Source organism: Anopheles arabiensis, chromosome X (genome assembly GCF_016920715.1).
Source record: "Anopheles arabiensis isolate DONGOLA chromosome X, AaraD3, whole genome shotgun sequence".
NCBI classification, from domain to species: domain Eukaryota; kingdom Metazoa; phylum Arthropoda; class Insecta; order Diptera; family Culicidae; genus Anopheles; species Anopheles arabiensis.
In genome coordinates, this window is record NC_053519.1 from 3403706 (window position 1) to 3425223 (window position 21518).

At 49.6% G+C, this 21518-nt stretch overlaps 3 protein-coding genes across 5 annotated transcripts; 1 reads left to right on the forward strand and 2 right to left on the reverse strand.

The window, feature by feature from the left end:
• The first annotated feature begins 1165 nt into the window (after nucleotides 1-1165).
• On the forward strand, nucleotides 1166-13101 carry LOC120905631 (centrosomal protein of 162 kDa). 2 transcript variants are annotated; one of them, XM_040316602.1, is made up of 6 exons: nucleotides 1166-2193; nucleotides 7325-7899; nucleotides 7980-8194; nucleotides 8281-9149; nucleotides 9233-9400; nucleotides 10008-13101. In XM_040316602.1, the coding sequence occupies exons 1-6, from the start codon at nucleotides 1723-1725 to the stop codon at nucleotides 10197-10199; spliced, it is 2490 nt and encodes an 829-aa protein (XP_040172536.1). In that variant the 5' UTR covers nucleotides 1166-1722; the 3' UTR covers nucleotides 10200-13101. The 2 variants fall into 2 exon arrangements, with proteins under 2 accessions (XP_040172536.1, XP_040172537.1); XM_040316603.1 differs by having other exon boundaries at nucleotides 1171-2193; nucleotides 11778-13101.
• On the reverse strand, nucleotides 2205-5183 carry LOC120905632 (carboxypeptidase B-like). Its single transcript, XM_040316604.1, has 4 exons — nucleotides 4550-5183; nucleotides 4258-4446; nucleotides 2649-3316; nucleotides 2205-2553 (listed from the first exon to the last, which is right to left on the reverse strand). The coding sequence occupies exons 1-4, from the start codon at nucleotides 4803-4805 to the stop codon at nucleotides 2308-2310; spliced, it is 1359 nt and encodes a 452-aa protein (XP_040172538.1). The 5' UTR covers nucleotides 4806-5183; the 3' UTR covers nucleotides 2205-2307.
• A 1925-nt stretch (nucleotides 13102-15026) lies between the features above and the next one.
• Nucleotides 15027-19312, reverse strand: LOC120905630 (polyhomeotic-proximal chromatin protein-like). Of its 2 annotated transcripts, XM_040316601.1 has the most exons (5): nucleotides 19073-19312; nucleotides 18852-18923; nucleotides 16442-18759; nucleotides 16294-16348; nucleotides 15027-15273 (listed from the first exon to the last, which is right to left on the reverse strand). In XM_040316601.1, exons 1-5 carry the CDS (start codon nucleotides 19098-19100, stop codon nucleotides 15257-15259), a joined length of 2490 nt encoding a protein of 829 aa, XP_040172535.1. In that variant the 5' UTR covers nucleotides 19101-19312; the 3' UTR covers nucleotides 15027-15256. The 2 variants fall into 2 exon arrangements, with proteins under 2 accessions (XP_040172535.1, XP_040172533.1); XM_040316599.1 differs by lacking the exon at nucleotides 15027-15273 and having other exon boundaries at nucleotides 15773-16348; nucleotides 19073-19310.
• Nucleotides 19313-21518: the final 2206 nt, after the last annotated feature.

The window sequence follows — 21518 nt, forward strand, 5'->3', positions numbered from 1 at the left end:
TGTGCGATAAAATCGCATGCGATGGAGCACACCCTCACTAATGTAACTGCCAAATAGAGAAGTGACAACACTTTTGGTTTCGAAACGAGGAAGTGTGAGTTCAAATCCTGATTATTTATGATCTTTTTTTTGTTTTTTTTGTGTTTATTTCTATTTAAATTAATAGTTTCTTGATAGAATTAGGATGAACAAAATTTATTGAGAAGCAAAATTATAATTGTACATTGAAAAAAACATTATAATTTCACTATGTTCACCCTTTATTAGCAAGATGGGAGAAATATGTATCTCATTTCTCATTTTATTAGAGCTATTGAAATAAGCATAATGTATTAACATCTTTCAACGGGTTGGTATTTAAGAACATGTTTGACATGTAAATCGAATCTCACGCTCATATCTGGGAACACTACAACAGTGCAGCGTTGAAGACGCTTGTAACCGTTGCAATAGACGATGCGCAATCTCAGATTGCGCATATATTTATCTGCCAAACGGATCGGTTTGATATATTTATCGGTCAAAAAAATATATATCTCGGACATATAATCTTGAAAATTTATACGCAATCTTGGCGCAATCTGAAATTGCATGAAAATTGCGTTTATAGTTCAGGGTTGGCTACGCGAAATGACATATGTTTTGATAAAACGATCTGAAATTGCGCATCGTGTATTAATGCGGTAAGGTTTTCTTTTGGCAGTTGCAAATTTAAATTTCAAATTCTAAAGGATTTTTTTCACGTAAATATTTCAAAGGCATTTAATTACTGCTTAATGCACTGCGAATCGATTAGGTGACAAGGCGATTAGAAGGCATTTAACAGAAATTTGCGGGAAGGGTTCCATACTTCAAGTCAATCGGATTCCTTGAATCAGAGAAATAAGCCACATATTACGTGCATCAAATCGAGGATGGTTATCAAATCGAACATGTCAAATCCCATAGATTTTTTATGTTCGATGTCGTGCTCGATTGGTGCTAGGTAAGCTTAATCTATGGCGCTTGAATAGTGATGGGTAAATGTATAGTTTTCTGCAGGGATTAATGATCAGAACTCGTTCGGACTCGCTTGAACTCTTCCGGCAAGTCCGACTGAGTCCGATGAGACCCGCACGAGAAAAAAGAAATATATTAAACTGGGGGCGGGATTTGTCTTGTGAAAATCCAGATCCGCTTTCGACTGGACTCGACCGTAATTGCGGAGTCGATTCTGATGGTGATCCGGACTTGGAATGAATACACAACTCCGCTCCGGATTACCCATCACTAGTGCCGAGGATCCGTTCGAGCACGAGCACCACGAACTGCTCGAACGGAGCATTCAAGGTCGCGACAAGCTTGATATTTGCCTGTTGGGTGCGAATGTGCAGGAAAGGTATTGTTGTGTCACCGAAATTCGCTGTCGTCTTGACGCCCATCACCACCACCCTGCCCCGTTGCACTCCGCCTCCTCCTTCCCACTCCCTTATTAGTTGACGCTTGACACAATACAAACACAAAACAAAAGAGCAAAGGTGGTGTGCATCCACAACACCTTTCGAGCAAGCAAAACAAGGGTGGGGAGCGAAAACAACCAACGGTGTGCAGCTGTCGTTCGACGCACGCGGCGTGTTTGTTATGTGAGAAACTGGGCAGCCGCTTGGCAACGCCCCGCCCCGCCTGCCACCCCATAGTACCGTCGCCGCCTAGCCAGCACCGTACCCGCACCGCTGCGAAAACATGTCCGCGCAGCTGAACGGGCTCGGCGGACGGTGGTCCGGAAGTAAGGCGCGAACGAAGCACGAGCCCGCGACGCAATCAGCAGCACCGGGCGGCGACAGCGAAGAATCCTCGCTGGACGAGTTTCTCGAGCACGAGCTGCTCTGCTGGCTGAACGAGGACAAACCGATCGGGCAGGAGGTGGCCACGCTGCGGCCGGAACTGTACGGCGAGCTGCACCAGCTGCTTGGCGTCGCTACCGAGGCGGACAATCGGTGCGTCGAGGACATACTGGCGGAAGCGGAACGGTTGATGCTGCAGGACGGTGGGTCGGAGCTGCCGGTCGCTGCCGGCGACCAGTCACCGGTCGGGTGGGGCGAACTGCTGCTCCCGCCGCCACCAGCGCCACCGCCACCAATGACGACGAAGTGGGATGAGAGCGGGTCGCCGTTCCATCGGCCCCAGCGGATCGCAAGTCCAGCTTGTGCGAAGGTGAGCCAGTGTTATTTCACTTGTCTATTAGATTTATTGTTTCAGCCTTTTTCTTAAGTATATCTGTGTGTCTGTGTGTCTGGGTGGGAGTGTGTTGGGGTGGCCCACCGGGCGTTACAATTTGGCTACCTCCTGCGCAATGATGTCAACGAACGCGACGGCTTCGTCGCCGGTCGGCTTGATCTGGTTGGCGGGCAGGACAAACCCATACCGGCCGGTGTCGCGCAACTCGACCGTGTACGCGTACTTGATGTTGAGGGCACCGCGGGCCCAATCGTCCGACCCGCCGGCCGCCGGATACAGCGTGCTGCCGGACGGTCCGACCGTGTACCGCGAGCCACCGCTTGCTTGCAACATTTGCTGAAAAACAAAACAAAACCCCCGGAAAAAGGAAGGTCAAAACCGTTTCAGCTAGTGACAAAAGAAAGAGGACTCGCGGTCCAAACACCGCTTACCTCCGCGGCTGCGTCGCCGACCCGCTTCAGATCGGCGTGGTCCGGCGGCACGACCCGATCGTACCCCCACGGGTACAGGATGTACTGGCCGTAGCTGTGGAAGGTGAGGAAGCCCTTCCAGTCGGCCGCCGACGACTGCATAAACTCGCTGACCGCTTTCGACTCCGGCTCGGAGAACGGGCCGGAGCCGGCGAAGATCTCCGAGCAGGGCTGCTTGGACGTGCCCTGGCCGCCCCACTTGTAGCCGTAGTTGCGGTTCAGGTCGACGCCCGCGCACGGCCCGTACTGCAGGCCGCCCCGGTTTTTGCGCCACAGCCGATCGTACTGGTGCGAGTGCTCGTACCCGTCCGGATTGTGCACCGGCAGCACGTACCAGTCGACGTTGCGCAGATGGTCGGGCTGGTTGTCCCAGTCCTCGACCAGCTCGTTCGCGATGTACGTGACCGTGGCCGGGCTGATCCATTCGCGAGCGTGAATGCCACCGTCCATCCAGATCGCCCGGTTGGACGGGTTGCCGTTCGAGATGCGCAGGACCTTCAGTTCTCGGCCCTGCACACTCTTGCCGATCGCTTTCGTGCTGCACAGGTCCGGGTAGGTTTGGGCCAGGTAGTCCATCCAGTCGTAGATGTCCGCCAGGCGGTGGTAGGCCGTCCACGTCATACGGTGCCCTGTGGATTATGGTGGCGAAGTGTAAAAAGACGTTAGAACAGGCTACGTAACGACTCAAAAGACTCGCTGTGAAGCTTGTTATTCCGCGGCAAACCAACCACTAGTTGTGCCACGAGTCGGAGTTGTAGTTATTTGGGTTGGCATCGTCCGGAGTTGACCGGAGTCGTGTGGAGTCGTTCAGAGTCGTGTGGAGTCGGTCAGAGTCGTTCGGAGTCGTCCAGAGTCGTCCGGAGTCGTCCAGAGTCGTCCAGAGTCGATTTTAGTCGACGGGAATCGGAGTTGGACGGAGTCATTCAGAGTCGTCCGGAGTCGATCTGAGTCTTCTAGAGTCGTCCTGAGCTGACCAGAGTCGATCGTAGTCGACCGGAATCGGAGTTGGTCGGAGTCAACAGGAGCCGTCCGATGCAATGTGCTTAAGATTAGGCATTTCATATCGTCCGACGACTCCGAACGACTCCGGACGACTTCGAACGATTCCGAACGACTCCGGATGACTTCGATTGACTCCGGAAGACTTCGGATAGTCTGGACGACTCTGGACGACTTCGGATGACTCCGGACGACTTCAGATGATTCCGGACGACTTCAGATGACTCCAACTTCCAACGACTCCGCCCGACTCTAGACGACTCCGGACGATTCCAAACGACTTCGGATGACTCTGGACGACTCCGAAAGACTCCGTACGACTCCGGATAATGCTCACCGGACCTAACTCCCGGAGTCGGATCAGAGTCAACTTCGGATCTTTGCCAACTTGATCCATCACTACTACAGAGTTCCCCCATTTGCTTTCAAAATCAATACTCTAGCGTCTTCAGCTGAACTGAGTTCCAAACGCACATCTTGAATTACCATAGAAACAGAAAGTAAAAACCCACAACAACAAACAATTCTCGCTGGAAAGCGAGGGGGTGGGGGACAAGATTGGTCAACCTACCGTTACGGTTTTCCCACAGTTCCGTCTCCTCTAGCGATGGGTTTTCCGTGTCGATGGCACGCTGCATGTCCTCGATAACCACCTCGTACGGGATGTTGGCCGCCCGGAGAAAGCACTCCGCCTTCTTGAGCTGCTGGCCCCGCACGAAAATGTCCACCGAGGTGGCATTGTAGTTCCACATTGATGCATCTGGGTGGCGGGCGTACGATTTGGGATAGAAGAGGGCAAACATTGTTAAACACATCGCTGGAGTTGATTGTCTTGAGGTGCCACGGAGCGGAGAGCCACTAACCGAAACGATCCTGCAGCTCGGCGACGGCATTCTTCTTCGGTTGATCGTCGTACGCGATGCGCCACAGCTGAGCGCCATCGTACTTCACCGGTTGTGCTGGTGCGTCGCTGGCTCGCACTGAGGGCTGCTCGGGCGCATCAGGCGCTGCGTTGGCGCTGGCAGTCTCTGCGGGAAGCTTGTGCGTGCTGCCACATTGCAACAGCACTAACGAAACTACGAACGCAGCCACCGTGCGGCTGACCGGAATGGGGTTCATGCTGGCAACTTCGCAAAATGTTCACGATAACACTACCCCAGGAACGCAAGAAAACAAAAATCGATACGCACACACTCACTCACAGTGTTGGTTTAGTCCGGATCAAAACCCCGAGTACCTGTCCGAGACGCGACGTTCTCGGTTGTCGTCTCACCCTGGAAGGCTTCGACCTCAAACTGTCTGCAGCCGGTGACCGCGTTCTCGCCTTATAAGGTTCCCGTCCCCACCCGCCGGGAGCAGAGGAGGGTTCAGGGCAGGGACGAACGAGTTTTAAATGGGGGAGAGGCTAAATAAGCAATAACGAGCACAACAGCAGCAAAAAAAAAGCAATCCCGCGCCAAGTGCCCGCACCGAGCAGCGGGCGCAACAGCTAAAAGACGAGTCATGCTGGTACTGGTGTGCGTGTGTGCGTCTTTCTTTTGGGCTTTCCTTTACATCCCCATGCATTCCCGCGGGCGACAGTGTAGACAGTGCGAGACGCGCGAGAGTCCCGTTGGCTTTCGGGTTTTCGTTCTCGTGGCGTCGCCCTGTTCTTCGCCGGAATCTAGGCCAAACCGGACGATCGTGCCGCCGCAAAACCCGACGGCGCAAGAACGCAAATACGGCAAGACGCTTTGAAATGTAGGGAGGAGGGACGTGGAGCATGGATGTATATGTACTTATGAATTCCAATCACGCTTTATCCACCCTCTCCTCTTCGGGCAAAGGTGAATCGATCTCTCCTATCGTTAAGCGATCGTTAAGCGGATGGTTTGAAATGGAATTGGTTGGAATTTGTGGGTGTTATGGAGATTTGAAAAATATGTAAGTATATGCGTTAGCAGTGACGAAAGCCCGAACAAAAAATCAAATTCAAAACATATTATCTTCAAGAGTTGATGTGATATTATGGAACAATATTTACCTTTTCCAAAAATGAATGGTCGGTGGATCTACACCATAGAATCAGTTCTTACGGCTGTCCTGTTTGTCCGGGTTACCGTCACAAGCCATACGACACCGATTGGTTGGTGTCCTAAGAAAGGCGATAGGTCATCCTTACGGGTTGTGTTTTGCCAAGGAATGAGAAGAAGCAACGAACAGAATTGTTATTTTTCTAGTAACAAAACCCTGAAAATCCGTTCATCTCTCCTTCAGAAACGATACCACCTCATCTTTCAATCTTTTCAAGAGTATCCCTTGCTGCCACTGAATCTGATTCTTCTACAGCACAACTAGTTCTGACGCCAGTCCGTTAACCCCTTTCGAATGCACAATCACGCTTTATGGGGGAAGTACACGCAATCATTATTATGAAGAGCCACGATTAATTCGCAGACCACTCATTCTGGACCATTCGATGTGTTCTGGATGTCGGCAGACGGTGATGCTCTTAGGAGGCACTGAAGGGATGCTCTTTCTCTGTCTCTCTCTTGTTGTCCTGCTCACAATAGAGCACTTTGACGTGACATGGCCCAGTCAACGATCATTATCCAAGATTCTCGATCCCTGGCTGCAGCCTCCCATCCATGTAGACATTCGATCTTCGACGGAACTTGATACACCCTCATGTGCCTCATGTTGAACTAGAGATCGCTGTCGAACACCTCTCTTCGTGGGGCATGAGTCCAGCATCCTCATGACATGCCCCAGTTATCGCATCCTGCCAGTCTTTGCCACCGTGTGAATGCTTGATGCGCCGTACAGCTCAGCAAGCTCGTCGTTCATCCTTCTCCTCCAAACTCCATTGCATCCTTCGCACGAATGGTCCAAGACTCGTTTCCATAGAGGACCACCGGGTGAATCAATTGTGCGATATACCTCACATTTCGTGCAGGTTCGAAGTCTTCTGGATCTCAGCAGTCGGCGAAGCCCATAGTATACACTATTCCCCTGTCTCTGGATTTCGCTGCTGATGTCATTGTTTGAAGTAATGATCATCCCAAGAGAGCAGATAGCTCTTCTATCGCCTCGAGATTGTCGCCGTTAATTAATACACTGTTTCCCAGATGGTCTGAGTCTCCGGCAAGCAGGTATTTCGTCTTCGTCGCATTGATTCTCAATCCAATTCTTGCTGTACGCCTCGCACAGCTTCGCTGTTGTCTTGCCGTTGATGTCGAGGTCATCTGATCGTGCTACGGATGTCGTTGTCTAGCTCAGCGCTTCGTATGACACCTTCCAGGGCGATGTTGAAGAACAGATAGGAGAGTTCGTCACTAGTGCCTCAGACCTCTGTAAGATTCGAATGATTCTGAGTTTGACACTCTCACCTTGCACTGCACCCCGTTCATGGTGGTCTGTAACCGGATCAACTTCATAGGGTTCATTCCGGTCCATGGTGTCGTAGGCAGCCTTGAAGTTGAACGCAAGCAATGAAGGATCGTCTTAACTGACGCAAGAATCGTCCTTATCGCATTGATCGTTTATCTAAATATTGTAGCCTCGTCGTGCAGTTTTGCCGTAAATTCACCTTGTTATCCAGAAATAGCATAACAGAAGCGTAAACATGCTTATTCGCTCACACTTGTTTTCTTTTCCAGGTGCTAGAATTAACCGGGCCGGTCCATTGCAATGGCACTGGGGAGCGTAGACAGCAACCAGCGGAGTCGACCAAAGCATCCAATAATCGGATACGGTCCCCGCCGGAGAACCCACCACCACCACCAACACCTCCACCACCAGCACAACAACCATCAACTCCTACCACGCCCACACAGCGGCGACACATCGATCAACCGACAGCAATCAAAGCGAAGGCTAGGCTCGAGCGCATCGAACCGACGCACCACTCGAAACAGACGGCGACGGAGTCGTCGCCGGTGGTGCCGTACCGTGGCCGGCTCACGTGCGACCGCTCGACGCAACCGTCGCCGGACGACGAGCCGGACGATCGGTGCGCCAGCTGGGCCAAGGAGCGACTGCTCGAGGGGCAAATTACCGAGCTGCAGGAGCGCCTGAAGGATACGGAGGAGCGGTACCACAGCCTGAAGCTCCAGTACGACACGCTGTCCCAGGTGCACCGGACGCTTCGCGAAAACTACGGCACGCTGCAGGAGGAAAGCGAAAAGCTGCAGTTCGACATCCAGCACCTGACCAAGTGTGCCGACGTGTTGCGGTACGTGGCAGCAGCGAAACCCGGCGCAAAGTTGTACCCAGGTGTATTGGTCTTTTGTTTTTGTTTTTCGGTTTTTGCAGGTCCGAGCTGCAATCCGCCCGCTGTGATCGGGATTCCGCCATCGAGCTGCAGAAAATACTGCAGTCCGAGCTGGACGAATCGCGCCGAGAGCGCAAAAAGCTGCAGGACGGTGGCGAGAAGGACACGAAAACGATACAGGACCTGCAGCGCCAGTGCCGCGAGATGGAGCGGATACTGATGCGCAAAAATCCCGACTCCATATCCGCCTTAATCGGTGCGACTGCTCGATCGTTGCAGCGGGGAGCTAAACAAACGGCTAACCGGGTGCATTTTTCTCTTTCTCTGTCTCTTTATCCACAGTGGCCAGCAAATCGCCGACGGGCAAGCCGGAACCGGACGGCTCGAACTCGACCACCTGCCGGCTGCTGGAGCAGCGGATCGCCCAGCTCGAGGCGGACGCGCGGAAGCAGGACGCGAAGGCGCAAGGTATACTGGCCGACGTGCAGGCCCGCTTTAACTCGGTGCAGGCAAAGTACGAAACGCACATAGCCGATCTCGAGATGCAGGTGCTCAGCCTGCAGGAGATCAACTCGAAGCTGAACGAGAAGATCATCCGCCAGATGGAGGAGCTGGCCAGCATCGGCAGCCATGCCGGCACCGTCAACGGCAGCACCGCTAGCTTTACGCAAACAGACGCAACAGTGGAGGGAGAGGAGGAGGAGGAGGAGCCGAGAGGCCGCAAGCGCGAGGCTGCCAATGCTAAAGTACGCTCTATTTTAGTGCAGACGGATGTGACGGGAGAGGCGGCCCCAGCGGCAGCGGCAACGGTGGTGGTACCGGCGGTGCGCCAACCGTCCGCCAAGCGGGCCCAGGCCCAGGGCAAGGAGGACGCCCATCTGCTCGCCACCATACGCGGCATGCGGGTCGATCTGGCCATCAAGGAGAAGGCGGTCCAGCGGCTGACGCGCGAGGTCGAGGAGTGCAAGAAGACGATCAAGAAGCTGCAGAAAAAGAAGGAACCCGGGCCGGTCGGGGCGGGCAATGGCGGCGGTGGCGGTGGCCGGGGCGCCGACAGCAGTGGCCGGTCACCGGTGAAGGTGCGCAGCAAGCCGGAGAGCGGTGGCGAGTGCGGTGCCGGTCCCGAGCCCGGTGCGCTCCGCGATGCGCAGTCCAAGGTGAAGCTGCTCGAGCTGGACTACAAGGCGCTGCAGGAGAAGCGGCTACAGGACGTAAGTTATGCGGGGACTTACGCGTGCCGATGTTTGAACGTTTTTTTGACACGCTCCTTCTGCCCTTGGTTCTTCTTTTTCAGCTGAAAACGCTACAGGCCGCACACGAGAAGGAGCTGGCGTCCTGCCACGAATCGATACGCTTTCTGCAGCAGCGGCTGGCGGAAAGCGAGGAGGAGCTGCTGCTGCAGCGGAAGGACAGCAAGCACCGGCCGAACCACGGCACCGATTACTACGGACTGAAGGCAAAGGTATAGCGGCGTGGTTCCGGGCGGGGGGGACAAAATGATGCTGATGATGGGGTCGAGGGTATAGATCCGTCCGTTTCAGCACCGTCCAAGCAAAAATACCACACCCCGCCCCCTCTCCATGTCACTCCATCGCAAAGCCCGTTCGTTCGCCTGAGGCCGGTCGATCCGGTCAGCTTAGTCGACATTTTTGTTTGTTTCTGCTTAATTTTGCAAACGACTTTTTCACGGCTTAAATTTAACGGTATTTTGCACGTGTCCTTTTCTTTCTTCTTACTTCTCTCTTGATCGCTTTGCTTAAAACCACACCCAACACAACAAAAAAATCCTCGTGCCACGTGTGTGCGCTTTCGCTTCAATGCGCAGGCTGGGTAAAACAATTACTGATCTGTATTAAATCCTTCTTTATCTCTTTTTCTTTCTTCTTTCTCTCTCTCTCTCTCTCTTTCTCTCTTTTCTCTCTCTCTCTCTCTCTCTCTATTTTTCTGTTTTCTTGTCTTTAAATCTCGTGTTTTGTCCCTTGTTTATGTTTTGTTTTCCAATTTTCTTCACCTGTGTTTGCTCAACTTTTTTCCATTCCATTCGCATTCCCTTGTGCTGCGATCCACAGCGAATGCGCCCACTAAAGCGGGCTGTTGCGCCGCGGGTCGGGAGGCTAGCGACCGCACGGTACGGTTGGCACTCGGCCGGCAGTACCAACACGCCCGGCAGATCTGCAGCAGCGCTGGTGCATCTGCTTGCAAATGAGTTACACTGCACGAAATCGAAACTGTTGCTAGGCGACGACGGGCACAGACAATAAGAGAATTGGTGTGTCTTGTACCGAGACAAAAAAAACAGACAAAATACGAAAATTAACGAAGATGATATTGTAGGGAGCAGATAGACACATGCCACAGAGAGGGAGAGAGCGAATACATGAAATGTTCCTGCCAAATTCCACAACCGTACCCAAAGAAATTGTTAGAAAGTTTAAGCGACGGACACGTCCAATTTGCAAATGTCCCACACAAGCCGTGATAGTTTAACCATCCATCAGTGCGCATAGTTTAGTTTAAAGTACTAATATTCGTAATGAAAAACAAACTCAGTTGTTGAGTTAACTGCGGCTGTGCTGAGTTGATTGACTTTTGTTTAACCTGAATTATATTTATCAATTTCTCTAACTGTTCCGCATTTACGAAGAATTGGCGAACAGTTATTTATTCAAGTCGCTAACTCACCGCACAGCCACGCAGTCGGGCAGAGGAAGTTTATCTCCCAGTAGGTGTTTGACAACAACCAGTGCTGCAAAATATCATGAGTCAAACGCGCAACTCTGACTCACAAGCTGAGCTTAATGCCGACACAAGCATAATCATGACTTTTTCTGACTGTGAAAAGCCAAATGCAACTGCTTCGGTCACCAACAGTCATGACTGAAACGAAGCTCAAATCAGCTCACGTACACAAGTGAGATGATCAGAGGTGAGACTCAAACATGCTTGGTAAAATTTTATTTAACATCCAACTCTTGGTCACTCACGTTATCACGACATTTTCTGTTAGGTGATAATCACCGTTGAGTCTCATCGCTGATCATCACAGTAGAGTTCGTGACACAGACATGATTTTGTTTCAGCCAGAATTTGTCATGACTATGTCAGTAACATTTTGCAAAACTAATCACAGTAAAAAAAAGTCATGACATAGTGACTGAGCGATGGCCGCAAAAATGTCACGAAGCATGTATTGGTCACACGAATCGTTTTGATTATCTCCTCTGATCATCGCATTTGAGTACGTGACGCTGACAGGGATTTTGTTTCAGTCAGTTTGCTTTATGACATTGACAGTGACATTTTGCAGCACTGATAACAACAAAGCAACATATAATTTTTAATCATTACTAGCCGTTTGCAAGAGCTAAATTCGCAGGGGATACAAGAAGAGTAGCAGCTTCGTCTACGGCCAATCATTATCGCCACGTGCTTTCGGTTTGCTGCACCCATATTTGGTTTGACATTTTGATTTTTTTTATTACCGCGTTATTTGCTAACGTTTTGTGTTGCATTGTTTTCCCACCGTTTTTTGTTTGGTTGTTTCTATCTCCCGTTTTTACCTTGGCTCGTGTTTGGTCTTTCGTTTACCCGTCCCGGCCAAATGTGGGGTGGGGCAGAAACGAAACGACAGCCCTGCGACAGCACGAACAGAAGGAGCGAAAAGAGAGTTTACATTAAAATATGCTAATTCTTGTTTTTATTCCACCCCTCTCTCTCTCTCTCTCTCTCCCCCTTCTGCTGCACTCGTCCTGCGCTGGAACTATCCGTCCCGCCTCACTCCCTGTGCGAATAATCGTGTATGTGTGTGTGTGTGTGTGTGAGTGTGCTCTTTTTTGTAGGTCGCATATTTAGAACGACGCCATACCGAGCGCGAGCAACGACTTCTTATGTTGGTAGAAGCGTTAAGCAAATAAAAAAAAATTACAAAATTACAACCCTACCACCACCACCGCCCCTTCCACCGAGTGGAAGGAGGAGGAAGATGCAGGAGGGAGATGTAATTTTAAGCGTTTTTAAAGCCCGCCAGTCAGCCTGTCCCCCATCCCTTTCGGACACATTCCACCCAGATGGAGGGAAAGGCGGATGTGGGCGGTTAGGATGGCAGCCACTGTGTGGGGCTGTTTGTACAATCGTCAAAACTTTATTCCCTTCTAGTCAAAGTCGGTGCACCAACGGGCACTCACCTCCCCCATCCACGTGCTGGGCTGTACCGGTGGACGCAACTGGATTACGCGACGGATTCTGGGGAGGGTGGGGCGCGCCACCGGTGTGAGATTCTGCCTGATGTGTGACTGTCGTCTGTGTGTTTTAATAAAAACAAAAAAAATAACAGAAAAACACACACACACAGATGAGGGCGTACAATTTTAATGTAGTTTAATGTATTAATGTTTGAAAATATTACATGAAAAAACAGAAGAAAAAAACACAACAAAACATAAAAGGTGACAAACATGCAATTATTAAAAAAATAACTACTTACTATCAGATAGTAATTCGGTTAGATGTGTTTATTGTCGGAATCGAAAAACGAAGAAGAATCTCAGTTTCGGCGCGTTATAGGACGGTTTTGTAAACTTAGACGTGTATTTTTTTTAGTTAGTAGTGAAGAAGCAGAAGAACATATAGTAGAGAATACCCATTTCTGTATGTATACATTTGTTTGCCTTTATTTCATTATAGTGTGCCACAACACAGATTATACAGCGCGATTTGCGATACAATGACTTTATGGTATTATTTATATATTTATTTATGTATGTGTGCAAAGGTTTTATTCGTTCACACTTCATTCGCTTTGTTTTTAAATTATTTGTATAATTGTTAGAATAAGAATAGTTCTAATATTCACAATACATTTAGTTATTCATTTCATTGCAGTTGCTTTTTCTTATTGTTGCGCTCTCTAGCATACTGCACACCTCTACCTTTTGCTCCCATACCACTCCTTAACGTTTGGTTTGTTTAGCGCAAAGTAGTAACAGTTGTTAGAGCCGAACGCGATCGCTAGAAAGCGTCGGTTGTGTGTGTGGGTAGTATCCACCGTTACAGGGGTAGAGAATGAGAATGGCAGGGGAAAACCGCCTGCGCCCATTACAAACGTTAGTCGTAGCTGTCAACAAATTCCTAAGTTAATTCAATAAACAAAACGACACAATGCCACATCATTTGGTGTTTATAGAGCCTTTCCGAATCTTTTGTTCCCAAAAATATTTTGTAGTGAGTTCTGGGTGATGGGAAGAAACCAATTTAGAACGCTGGAAATTTGTTCCCAAAGCCTACCACAGGAGCATCCCAATTTCCCTCTTTTCATGTACAGGGTGGCCACTAGATGAAATTCCCGTTTTTTTTTCGTTTCACTGCATTTCGTGTGCTAGTTGTGGATCTGATTAGATTACAACGGGTCTTAAGCTTTACAGCTTGCAATGTTTATATTTTCTGCAGGATTCCTCTGTGAATGAGTCGTCGTCATTATTAAACAAACAACTGGTGAAAAAACAACGGTAATCAAAGGAAAAACACAAATTTTCCGGTGGTTTAAGTATCCTGGCTAATTTTGGGTTTAATGAATCTTTCGTTGTGATTCATTCATACGAATTTTCAGGGATGAGTGATTCGAATCTCGAATCGAATCTCCAAAGATTCACGAATCTCTAAAAATTCTTGAATCTCTAAAGATTCGTGAATTTCTCCAGAATCATGATTCTCTATAAATTCATAAATCTCTGAAGATTCTTGAATCTCCAAGGAATCTCCTAAGATTCATGAAACTTACATGATTCATGTATCCATTAAGATTCATTTATCTCCAGGGATTCATGGCTCTTTAGAGATGTATGATTTAAAAAAAAGAATTTGCTCGATCTCATATATTACAGTGATAACATGCCCGTCGTGGGTTTCATTACCACGTCGGTTGTTACGCTACGAAGAAGAATAATAAGAAGCTCAAGCTCTATGAATCTTTGGAAATTTATGAATCCCTAGAGATTCGCAAATCTTTTGAGATATATGAATCTTATGATTCACGAATATTTCGACATTCATGACATCTTTTGGGATTCATCAATATTTCAAACCGAAATTCATTCGAATTCATGAATTTGAATCAGATTTACCCAACACTAATCCTGACACCAAAGTGGGAAAGACGGACCCTGTCATGAGGGAAGAAGGGACTTCGAAATGTTAAGGAAATGTTGCATCTGCTATCGATTGATGATTAACAGAAGTCACGACGTAACCTTAAATAACGGTAATCGGAAGTCATGGACAGACCAGCCACTGGAGAAAGCATTGAAATCTGCAAAGAACGAAATACCGGTGAAAACAGCAGCCCCCCATGCATCATGCTGCTACTCGCACGACGCTGAAGATGCACCTCACGACACCCAATATATTGGCATGTCTTGGATCATCATGTTAAAACAAATGTTAGAAGAGAAACGGATACGACAGGGGTTGTCAGGTTACAGCGGTACACACCGTGATCTTAAAAGGAGTCGTGATGAATTCTCCGCTTCTCCCTCGGATACATAAAATTCCCGGCAGATTCCCGACCATCGGCCCGTTTATGTGGCCACCCTGATCATGTAGTTCCCCCCGGGGAGGTAACGCAATTGTTTTGTCGTTTTTGGCACAGACCGGGTCGCGTACCATATTTAATTTCTATTTGTTTGTTTGCGTAGATGCGTAGATAACTTATTACTAAAATGCCAATTACTACACCGAACGATTACCTTCGCAGCCGTTCCACAGACGGCACATCTACCACGCCGTGAACCTTAAATGCATTTGATTCGCCTTGACATTGCATCGCAGTGCTACTGCCAGTAGGCGGCTACCGGTCAGACCAGCTCCTCAAGTGATTGGATTGGATATTGACGTTGAGCTAGTAGAATTGGCTAAGGATTTAGGCAACTGCTCGCACAGTGCAGGCTCAACACACACACATACACATTTACGATTATAATTTGATTGATGAATTCTGTGGCCATTGATTGGCATACGGATTACCCCAGCAGCGCACACAGCACACCTAGGAGCGTTTTTTTTCGAAGCAAAACAGTGCTTTAATACAATTTAAATAACAATTGAAAAAGCCTTCTCTATTTCAGCAAACAAGGGCTGCCACAATGCTTCACCAACGTGTTACAATTCTTCATTCACAAATTTCACAAACTCAATTCACAAACAAGTTTTCAAATGGCAATTCGATACTCATCGTTTTGTTTCAACTCTTCTTCTTTCTTCGGAACGTTCTTCAATGCATAGGAGAGAGCTACCTAGCGACAACGCACATAAAGCTTCCGCAACACTAATGGTTTGAAGGGCCTTTGTGGGGAAAGAAAAATAATTATATGTTTTGGCTAATATTTAAAAAAAAATAAATAAAAATTTTAAATAGAGAATAGGGTCGACACGGTACCGACATATGGGCAAAGAATATTGCGGGCTAAAATACAGGCGGTCCCCGAGATACACGGTACCTCTTATACGAGGATTCGGAGATACGCGGTTTTTCAAATTTTACAGTTCTTTGAGCAAATTGTACTGATTTGACACATCAATTGTGAAATACCAAATAATTTCCGTATTGATCGAATGTGAAATACCATTTCAAAAGGTTTTAAACTGTTCAATTCAGTAGAAACATATTAAATAATTATTTTGGTGGTTAAAATCATCCCCTACTAGCAATATTGCACGAAAATTAGTGATATTTTGGCTGGAAATCACGAGATTCGACTTACGCGGAAATTCGAGATACGCGGTATTTTGCTGCCGTTTTCGGTCCCCATTAACCGTGTATCTCGGGGACTGCTTGTAAATGTTCCTGCTTTTCCCCCTTCCTCTTTATTGAACCCCTAAATGCATTGCAAACTCTACAATACTCAAAAACAAAATGAAACAAAAAAAGTTTGCGGAACATTAATACATCGCTCTGGCGGGGTCGCGGATGAATCTCAACAACCCTGTCAAAAAACGGGAAACGGGAGGCCCAGCTGTTCATGGGGAACGGGGATTTTCTTTTTCTAATTCGTTTGAGAGGGGACCGTAATAAGTTTTCCGCTGTTTACTACGAGCTGTTCACTTTCGCCTCCGTTCACTGCAAGCTCGACTAGCGCAACAAAGGAAATCCCATGTATAAAATAAAATAAAAAAAAGAATCATATCCCCCATACTAATGCCCTCTCCCTAGAATGTTTGCCAAATGTGTGGCTGCGTTCCATGCGAGGAAGGAAAAAAATCTAAATAAAAAAGCGATAAAAAAAAACACTCCATTGGCTGATTAATTTTTTCTCGAAGCTCGTCGTTTCATCGAGCTGCTGCACTGCGGACAGTACCACTTGCCTTTTGGTGAGGAGCTTATGTTGACGCACGGATAATGGAACCACTCGAAGGGACACTGCGGGAAACGAGAGGGAAATACAACAAAAAAAAAATGCAGATTACTGAATGGTTTGGTCGCAGGGACGGTGACAGAAGGAAGAACACTTACGTCTTCATTGTCGCACGCGACCATATCGCCGTACGAGACCTGATTGCAGAGACAGTAACGCGGCTCGTTCGGATCGAACCACTCTCCTTCTGGCGCCTGGTCGACGGAGGCCGTCGGTTCAGCAGCGGCGGCGGCGGCGGTGGTGGTGGTGCTGCTGCTGCTCGTTCCGCTGGTGCCAGCAGTCGCGCCGGTGCTGACACTGTTCGTCATGAGCGTATCCATGAAGGAGGACACATTGACAACGGTCGCGTTGCTGCTGCTCGTCTGCGCCACGCTCGTCATGAACGGTTGCTGCTGGTGCAGCGATTGGGGCAGGACTTGTACCGCCTGTTGGCCGGCGGCACCGTGCTGCTTGTTCTGCAGCTGCAGCAGCTGCTGCTGGGCAGCCTGCAGCTGTGGCTGCTGTTGCAGCTGCTGCTGCTGCTGCTGTAGGAGCAGCTGCCGTTGTTGCTGGAACACTTGCTGTGGCTGCTGCTGCTGCTGCTGCTGCAGCAATTGCTGGGACGATTGCAGCTGGATGTCTTTGTGGTCGAGCAACTGCTGCTGCACCGGCAGCTGCTGCATGTGCTGCACGACCTGCTGCTGCTGCTGCTGGACCAGTTGCGACTGGACCTGCTGCTGCTGTTGCGCCTGCTGGAACGTGGCGTGCTGCTGCACGGATTTTAGCTGCTGCTGCAGCTGCTGCTTCTGCTGGGACTGTGCCTGCAGCAGCTGCTGGTGAGGAACGGTGTGCAGCTGTTGCGCTTGCTGCTGGAGTAGCTGCGGCCGCTGCAGCTGATGCTGCTGCTGCTGGAGATGTTGGGCTTGCAGCGATTGCTGTAGCTGCTGGGGTTGCAGCTGTCGCGGCATCCGATGCTGGGCCGATACGAGCTGCACCGGTTTCTGCTGATTGAGGAGCTGCTGCTGCTGTCCGGGCAGGAGCTGCTTCATGCCGGGAATCGACGGCAGGGTAAGCTGCTGCATTACCGGCTGCAGCTGACCGTGCTGTAGGCTGACGGGCGTGTTCGCGTGTATTAGCAGCTGCTGGGACTGCACCGTCGACTGGTGTTGCTGCTGCGGCTGCTGCTGTTGCTGAGCGGCAAACTGTGGCGACTGTTGCTGATTCTGCTGCTGCTGCTGCTGCTGCTGGAGCGGCGAAGTATGGACGTGCACCGAGACGGAGGACAGCGACGGCGAGCTGGAAAGCGTCTGCACGTTCGGCGAGCTCGACGACAGCATGGACGTGACGTTCGACGCGTTCACCAGCATGGTCGGGTTGGTGCGCAGATTGCCGCAGCCGAGGGCATTGACGCTCTTCTTCTTCTGCCGCCGCTGGTTCGAGAACGCGGTCGACTCCCGCTCGACTGCCTGCAGCGCATTGTGGGTGGCGCCGGCCAGCTCGCTGTTGAGCAGCAGCTCGTGCGACCCGACCCCACCGATCGCTTCGTACGACGCCTTCAGGCTGGCCGTGCGGCGCCCCTGCTGCATCTGCTGCGTTTGCGCGATGGCCTGGCTGGCGGCGGCCACGATCGCATTGCCGGCGCCGCACGTCTGCAGATTGTAGGTGGCCGCCGCCACCCCACCCGCACCCGGACCGGCTGCACCACCGAGCACCGGGACGGGCTGCGGGCAGGGCACGGTGGCGAGCGCACCGGCCCCAGCCGCGCCCACCACACCGCCCGTTGCGATCGCTCCGATTGCTCCCGGCACGCCGCCGACCACCATCGGTCCCGCCGCTCCTCCTGCTGCTGCTCCGGCTGCTACCGCTCCCGGCACGCCCAGCCCACCGGCCGCCAGCACGGCCGGGGTGTTTGGGCGCAGGGCGCTATTGTTGAGCGGCTTGGACGTGCCGGCTGCGGAGCGCTTCTCCACGGACGCTGCGGCCGCCCCCATCGACATGCCCGGGGCCACGCTGTCGCGCCGCTTCTCGGCCTTCACCTTGTACCGGCCGCTGCCACCGTCCGACCGGCCGGAGTGGCCGGCCGGGTGGGCGTTCTGCGTGTCGTAAAAACGGTTCTCCTTCTGGTTCGCGCCCCCATTGCTCGTCATGCTGTCCAGCTCGAGCGAGCGCTTCTCCAGTATCTCCGTGATGCCGTTATGGTCCGCCTCCAGCTCGCACTTGAACTTGTCCAGCTCGGTGTCGAGCCGGCGCAGGTACCGCTCGACCAGATCGTACATCTGTCCGGCCAGCTGGATCTTCTCGTCCGAGTCGTCCAGCACGCGGTAGTAGTTGGTGCGTATCGAGTCGAACTCGACGTCCGCCATCGGGGACGAGATTTCGGCCCGCCGGCACTGCTGGAACAGGGCCCGAACGCGCTTGTCCAGCGCATCGGTATTGTCTGGTTGGGAGGAAATGGGGAACCGGAAAAAATCAGTACACAGAACACAGTCGTCTTGAAGGCAAACAACTGCCGGAAGGCCGGAAACGTACTCTGCACCGCCAGATCCATCTCGCGCATCTCGGTAAAGCGGTCCCGCAGCTCCTGGGGCAGATGCTCGATCACTGCGAAGCAAGGGGAAACAAACAGACGGAAGCACATGCGAGAAAATGCATTGGACAAATGAAGCCATGGTGGATGGGCAGCTCCTTTGCGGCCTTTCAGTCCGCACACAATGCAGCGGATACACAACACCCAACAACAGGGTACTCACTTTCCAAGTAATCCTCGAGGTACAGCATGGTGATGCTGTTGAGCGGCTCGCAACGGCGCTGCTTCTAATTCCCTGCTGGTGCTGGATAACTGTTCGGTTCTGGGCGAAAAAAGGTTACGAAAATGATTTGCTTTTCCGCACGGGGCCAGCTTTGGGCTGCTTTTCTTTTGGGCCCTGTAGGTGGACGGCGTATCGCGCCCGGTTGGTTCAGCTGCGGTCCGACTGACAGCGCAACTGTCAGCGCCGGTTCAAACAAACCGTTGGGTCTGGATCAAGGTCTGTGTAGGTGCACAGACGAGCAAGGTGGATTATAGCGCCTATTCGCAGTGAGGATAACCGTCCAAATAGACATACAGCGACAACGTCGCGCGAGACGACTTCGCGCGCGACAAAAAGTAGCTTAATTTTGCAAACAGAGCTACTCGTCGCGCGCGACAATTTTGCTTCATCCTATATAATCGAATTATCTAGTTTTTTTTACAAGCCAGGTTAATGCCAAACGCAAAAAATAGATTTGAACACATTTTAACCTATTTTTGTGTGTTTTCAAATAAAAAACAAGTTGGTTGACTGAGTCAAATGAGCTACTTTGATCTACACCGAGTGAAATTTTGAGCTATTTTTCGTCGTGCGCTACGTTGTCGCTCTCTGTCTATTTGGATGGTAATGTATTTAGAAGGTTGATTTTTATCGCTTTTGCTGGGCATCTGTCACTTGCTGCATACAAATTTCACTACCCCGCACCAGTCCTCCCCGATTTTTATACCGTAACCCGGAACAGCTATGTCAAGTTGAGAAATGTCATTTTGCTCTGAACAACTTCACCTTGTCATTTTAAAACACCTTGATTCGCAGTACTGAACTGTGCGGATGTCACCGTCCAAATAGACATACATCGACAACGTCGCGCGCGACGACGGCGCGCGCGTAAAAAGTGCTCAATTTTGCAAAGAGAGCTACTCGTCTCGCGCGACATTTTTGCTTCATCCGAAATAATCGAATTATCTACTTTGTTCTACAATCCAGATTAATGCCAAACGCAAAAAAATAGATTTTAACACATTTTAATCTATTTTTGTGTGTTTTCAAATAAAAAACAAGTTGGTTGACTGAGTCAAATGAGCTACTTTGATCTACACCGAGTGAAATTTTGAGCTATTTTTCGTCGCGCGCGACGTTGTCGCTCTATGTCTATTTGGACGGTCACACCCCAAATAGCCAGCTCGTACTTTATACCTGATCGATTTAGGGCTGTTTAACGAAAAATCGTTCCGATGTCGTACTTTGTGGCTGATTAAGAGATAGACGCTACTTTGCGGAACAATGGAGCTTTTTAACAGGCACATGGTACTCTTTAGAACCTTGAGGCTGTTTAGCCTGATGTGTATGGTTCATAAAGGAACTTCCCAAGTGTCACAAATCCACTAAACGACCACTAAACGGCTTCTAAACGACTCAAGTTCTTTACCTAAACGGAATATAGAAAGACTTCGTTTAGCAGACGGCAAACGACTCATGCATTCTAAAAATAGCAAAAAAAAAGCTGGTGGCGCTCTCTGTTGGTGGGATACCCCAACCAGTTGAGCTTCATCGCTTGGAGGAGAGCTTTCTCATTTCCTCTGTACTGTTGTATGGTTTCGCATTGAAGTTATGCATCGCTAGAACTAGAACGGCGATACGATTGTTAAAATACTTTTGGGTCGGATGCACGGGGACTAAAACAAACGTATCTAACCACACGACCATTTATATAGATTTTTGCTCAGAAAGTTAGAAGGCTATATAGGTCATAATAAGAAGAAACTTGTCGAAACACATTGCAAGAAAAGGATAGCAATATAATGATGAGTTGTAATACGCCATCCTACCTAGACCTAACTCATTTTAATTATTTTTGTTTATGTTTACGTACAAAAAAGAGGAGAGAGGAGGGAATTGAGCTACTTTTATCTACGCGATGTGAAATTTATTAGCGCGTGGCCACGGAGCTGAAAAAATGTTGAAAAATTTTTCAACTTTGTCAAAATTTCTTGTCAACTGCAAAAAAGAGCTTTTCTCGTGGCCGCACCAAAAACATACACAAGAGCGACAAAAAGCTCCAACATCTGAATATCATCGATATTTTGTTTAAGAAGCACTATCTAGGTACATAAATCAAATAGAATCATGCATTTTAGCATTATTATCATAACAATGGGTCACAACTGCGCCAAATAGCTGTTTGTTTACGCTTTTTCACGAACGTCAGATTTTGTCAACTTTTGTCAACTTTTTTTCGTGGCTGCTCCAGGTCACAAAATTTTGACAAAAGCTCAAAAAAGTGACAAAAGCTCACATTTTGAAAAATTTGTCAGCATTTTGTCACTCCCGTGGCCTTTCGCTTTATCACGTTGTAGTAGCACATTCACAGAAAGGCAATGTGACCAAAACATTTGGAGCTTTTGCC

What these genes read in the sequence shown, in the direction of transcription:
- LOC120905630 (XM_040316599.1), bottom strand. Translation starts at nt 19,100, where the DNA reads ATGCTGTACCTCGAGGATTACTTGGAAA. An exon ending in CCTCGAGGATTACTTGGAAA is followed by an intron (nt 18,924 to 19,072) that starts GTGAGTACCCTG and finishes CTTGCTTCGCAG; the next exon opens with TGATCGAGCATCTGCCCCAG. An exon ending in TCGCGTGCGACAATGAAGAC is followed by an intron (nt 16,349 to 16,441) that starts GTAAGTGTTCTT and finishes CGTTTCCCGCAG; the next exon opens with TGTCCCTTCGAGTGGTTCCA.
- LOC120905631 (XM_040316602.1), top strand. Translation starts at nt 1,723, where the DNA reads ATGTCCGCGCAGCTGAACGGGCTCGGCGGACGGTGGTCCGGAAGTAAG. An exon ending in CAAGTCCAGCTTGTGCGAAG is followed by an intron (nt 2,194 to 7,324) that starts GTGAGCCAGTGT and finishes TTTCTTTTCCAG; the next exon opens with GTGCTAGAATTAACCGGGCC. An exon ending in ACTACGGACTGAAGGCAAAG is followed by an intron (nt 9,401 to 10,007) that starts GTATAGCGGCGT and finishes TGCGATCCACAG; the next exon opens with CGAATGCGCCCACTAAAGCG.
- LOC120905632 (XM_040316604.1), bottom strand. Translation starts at nt 4,805, where the DNA reads ATGAACCCCATTCCGGTCAGCCGCACGGTGGCTGCGTTCGTAGTTTCG. An exon ending in CGAGCTGCAGGATCGTTTCG is followed by an intron (nt 4,447 to 4,549) that starts GTTAGTGGCTCT and finishes CCCGCCACCCAG; the next exon opens with ATGCATCAATGTGGAACTAC. An exon ending in ACTGTGGGAAAACCGTAACG is followed by an intron (nt 3,317 to 4,257) that starts GTAGGTTGACCA and finishes CATAATCCACAG; the next exon opens with GGCACCGTATGACGTGGACG.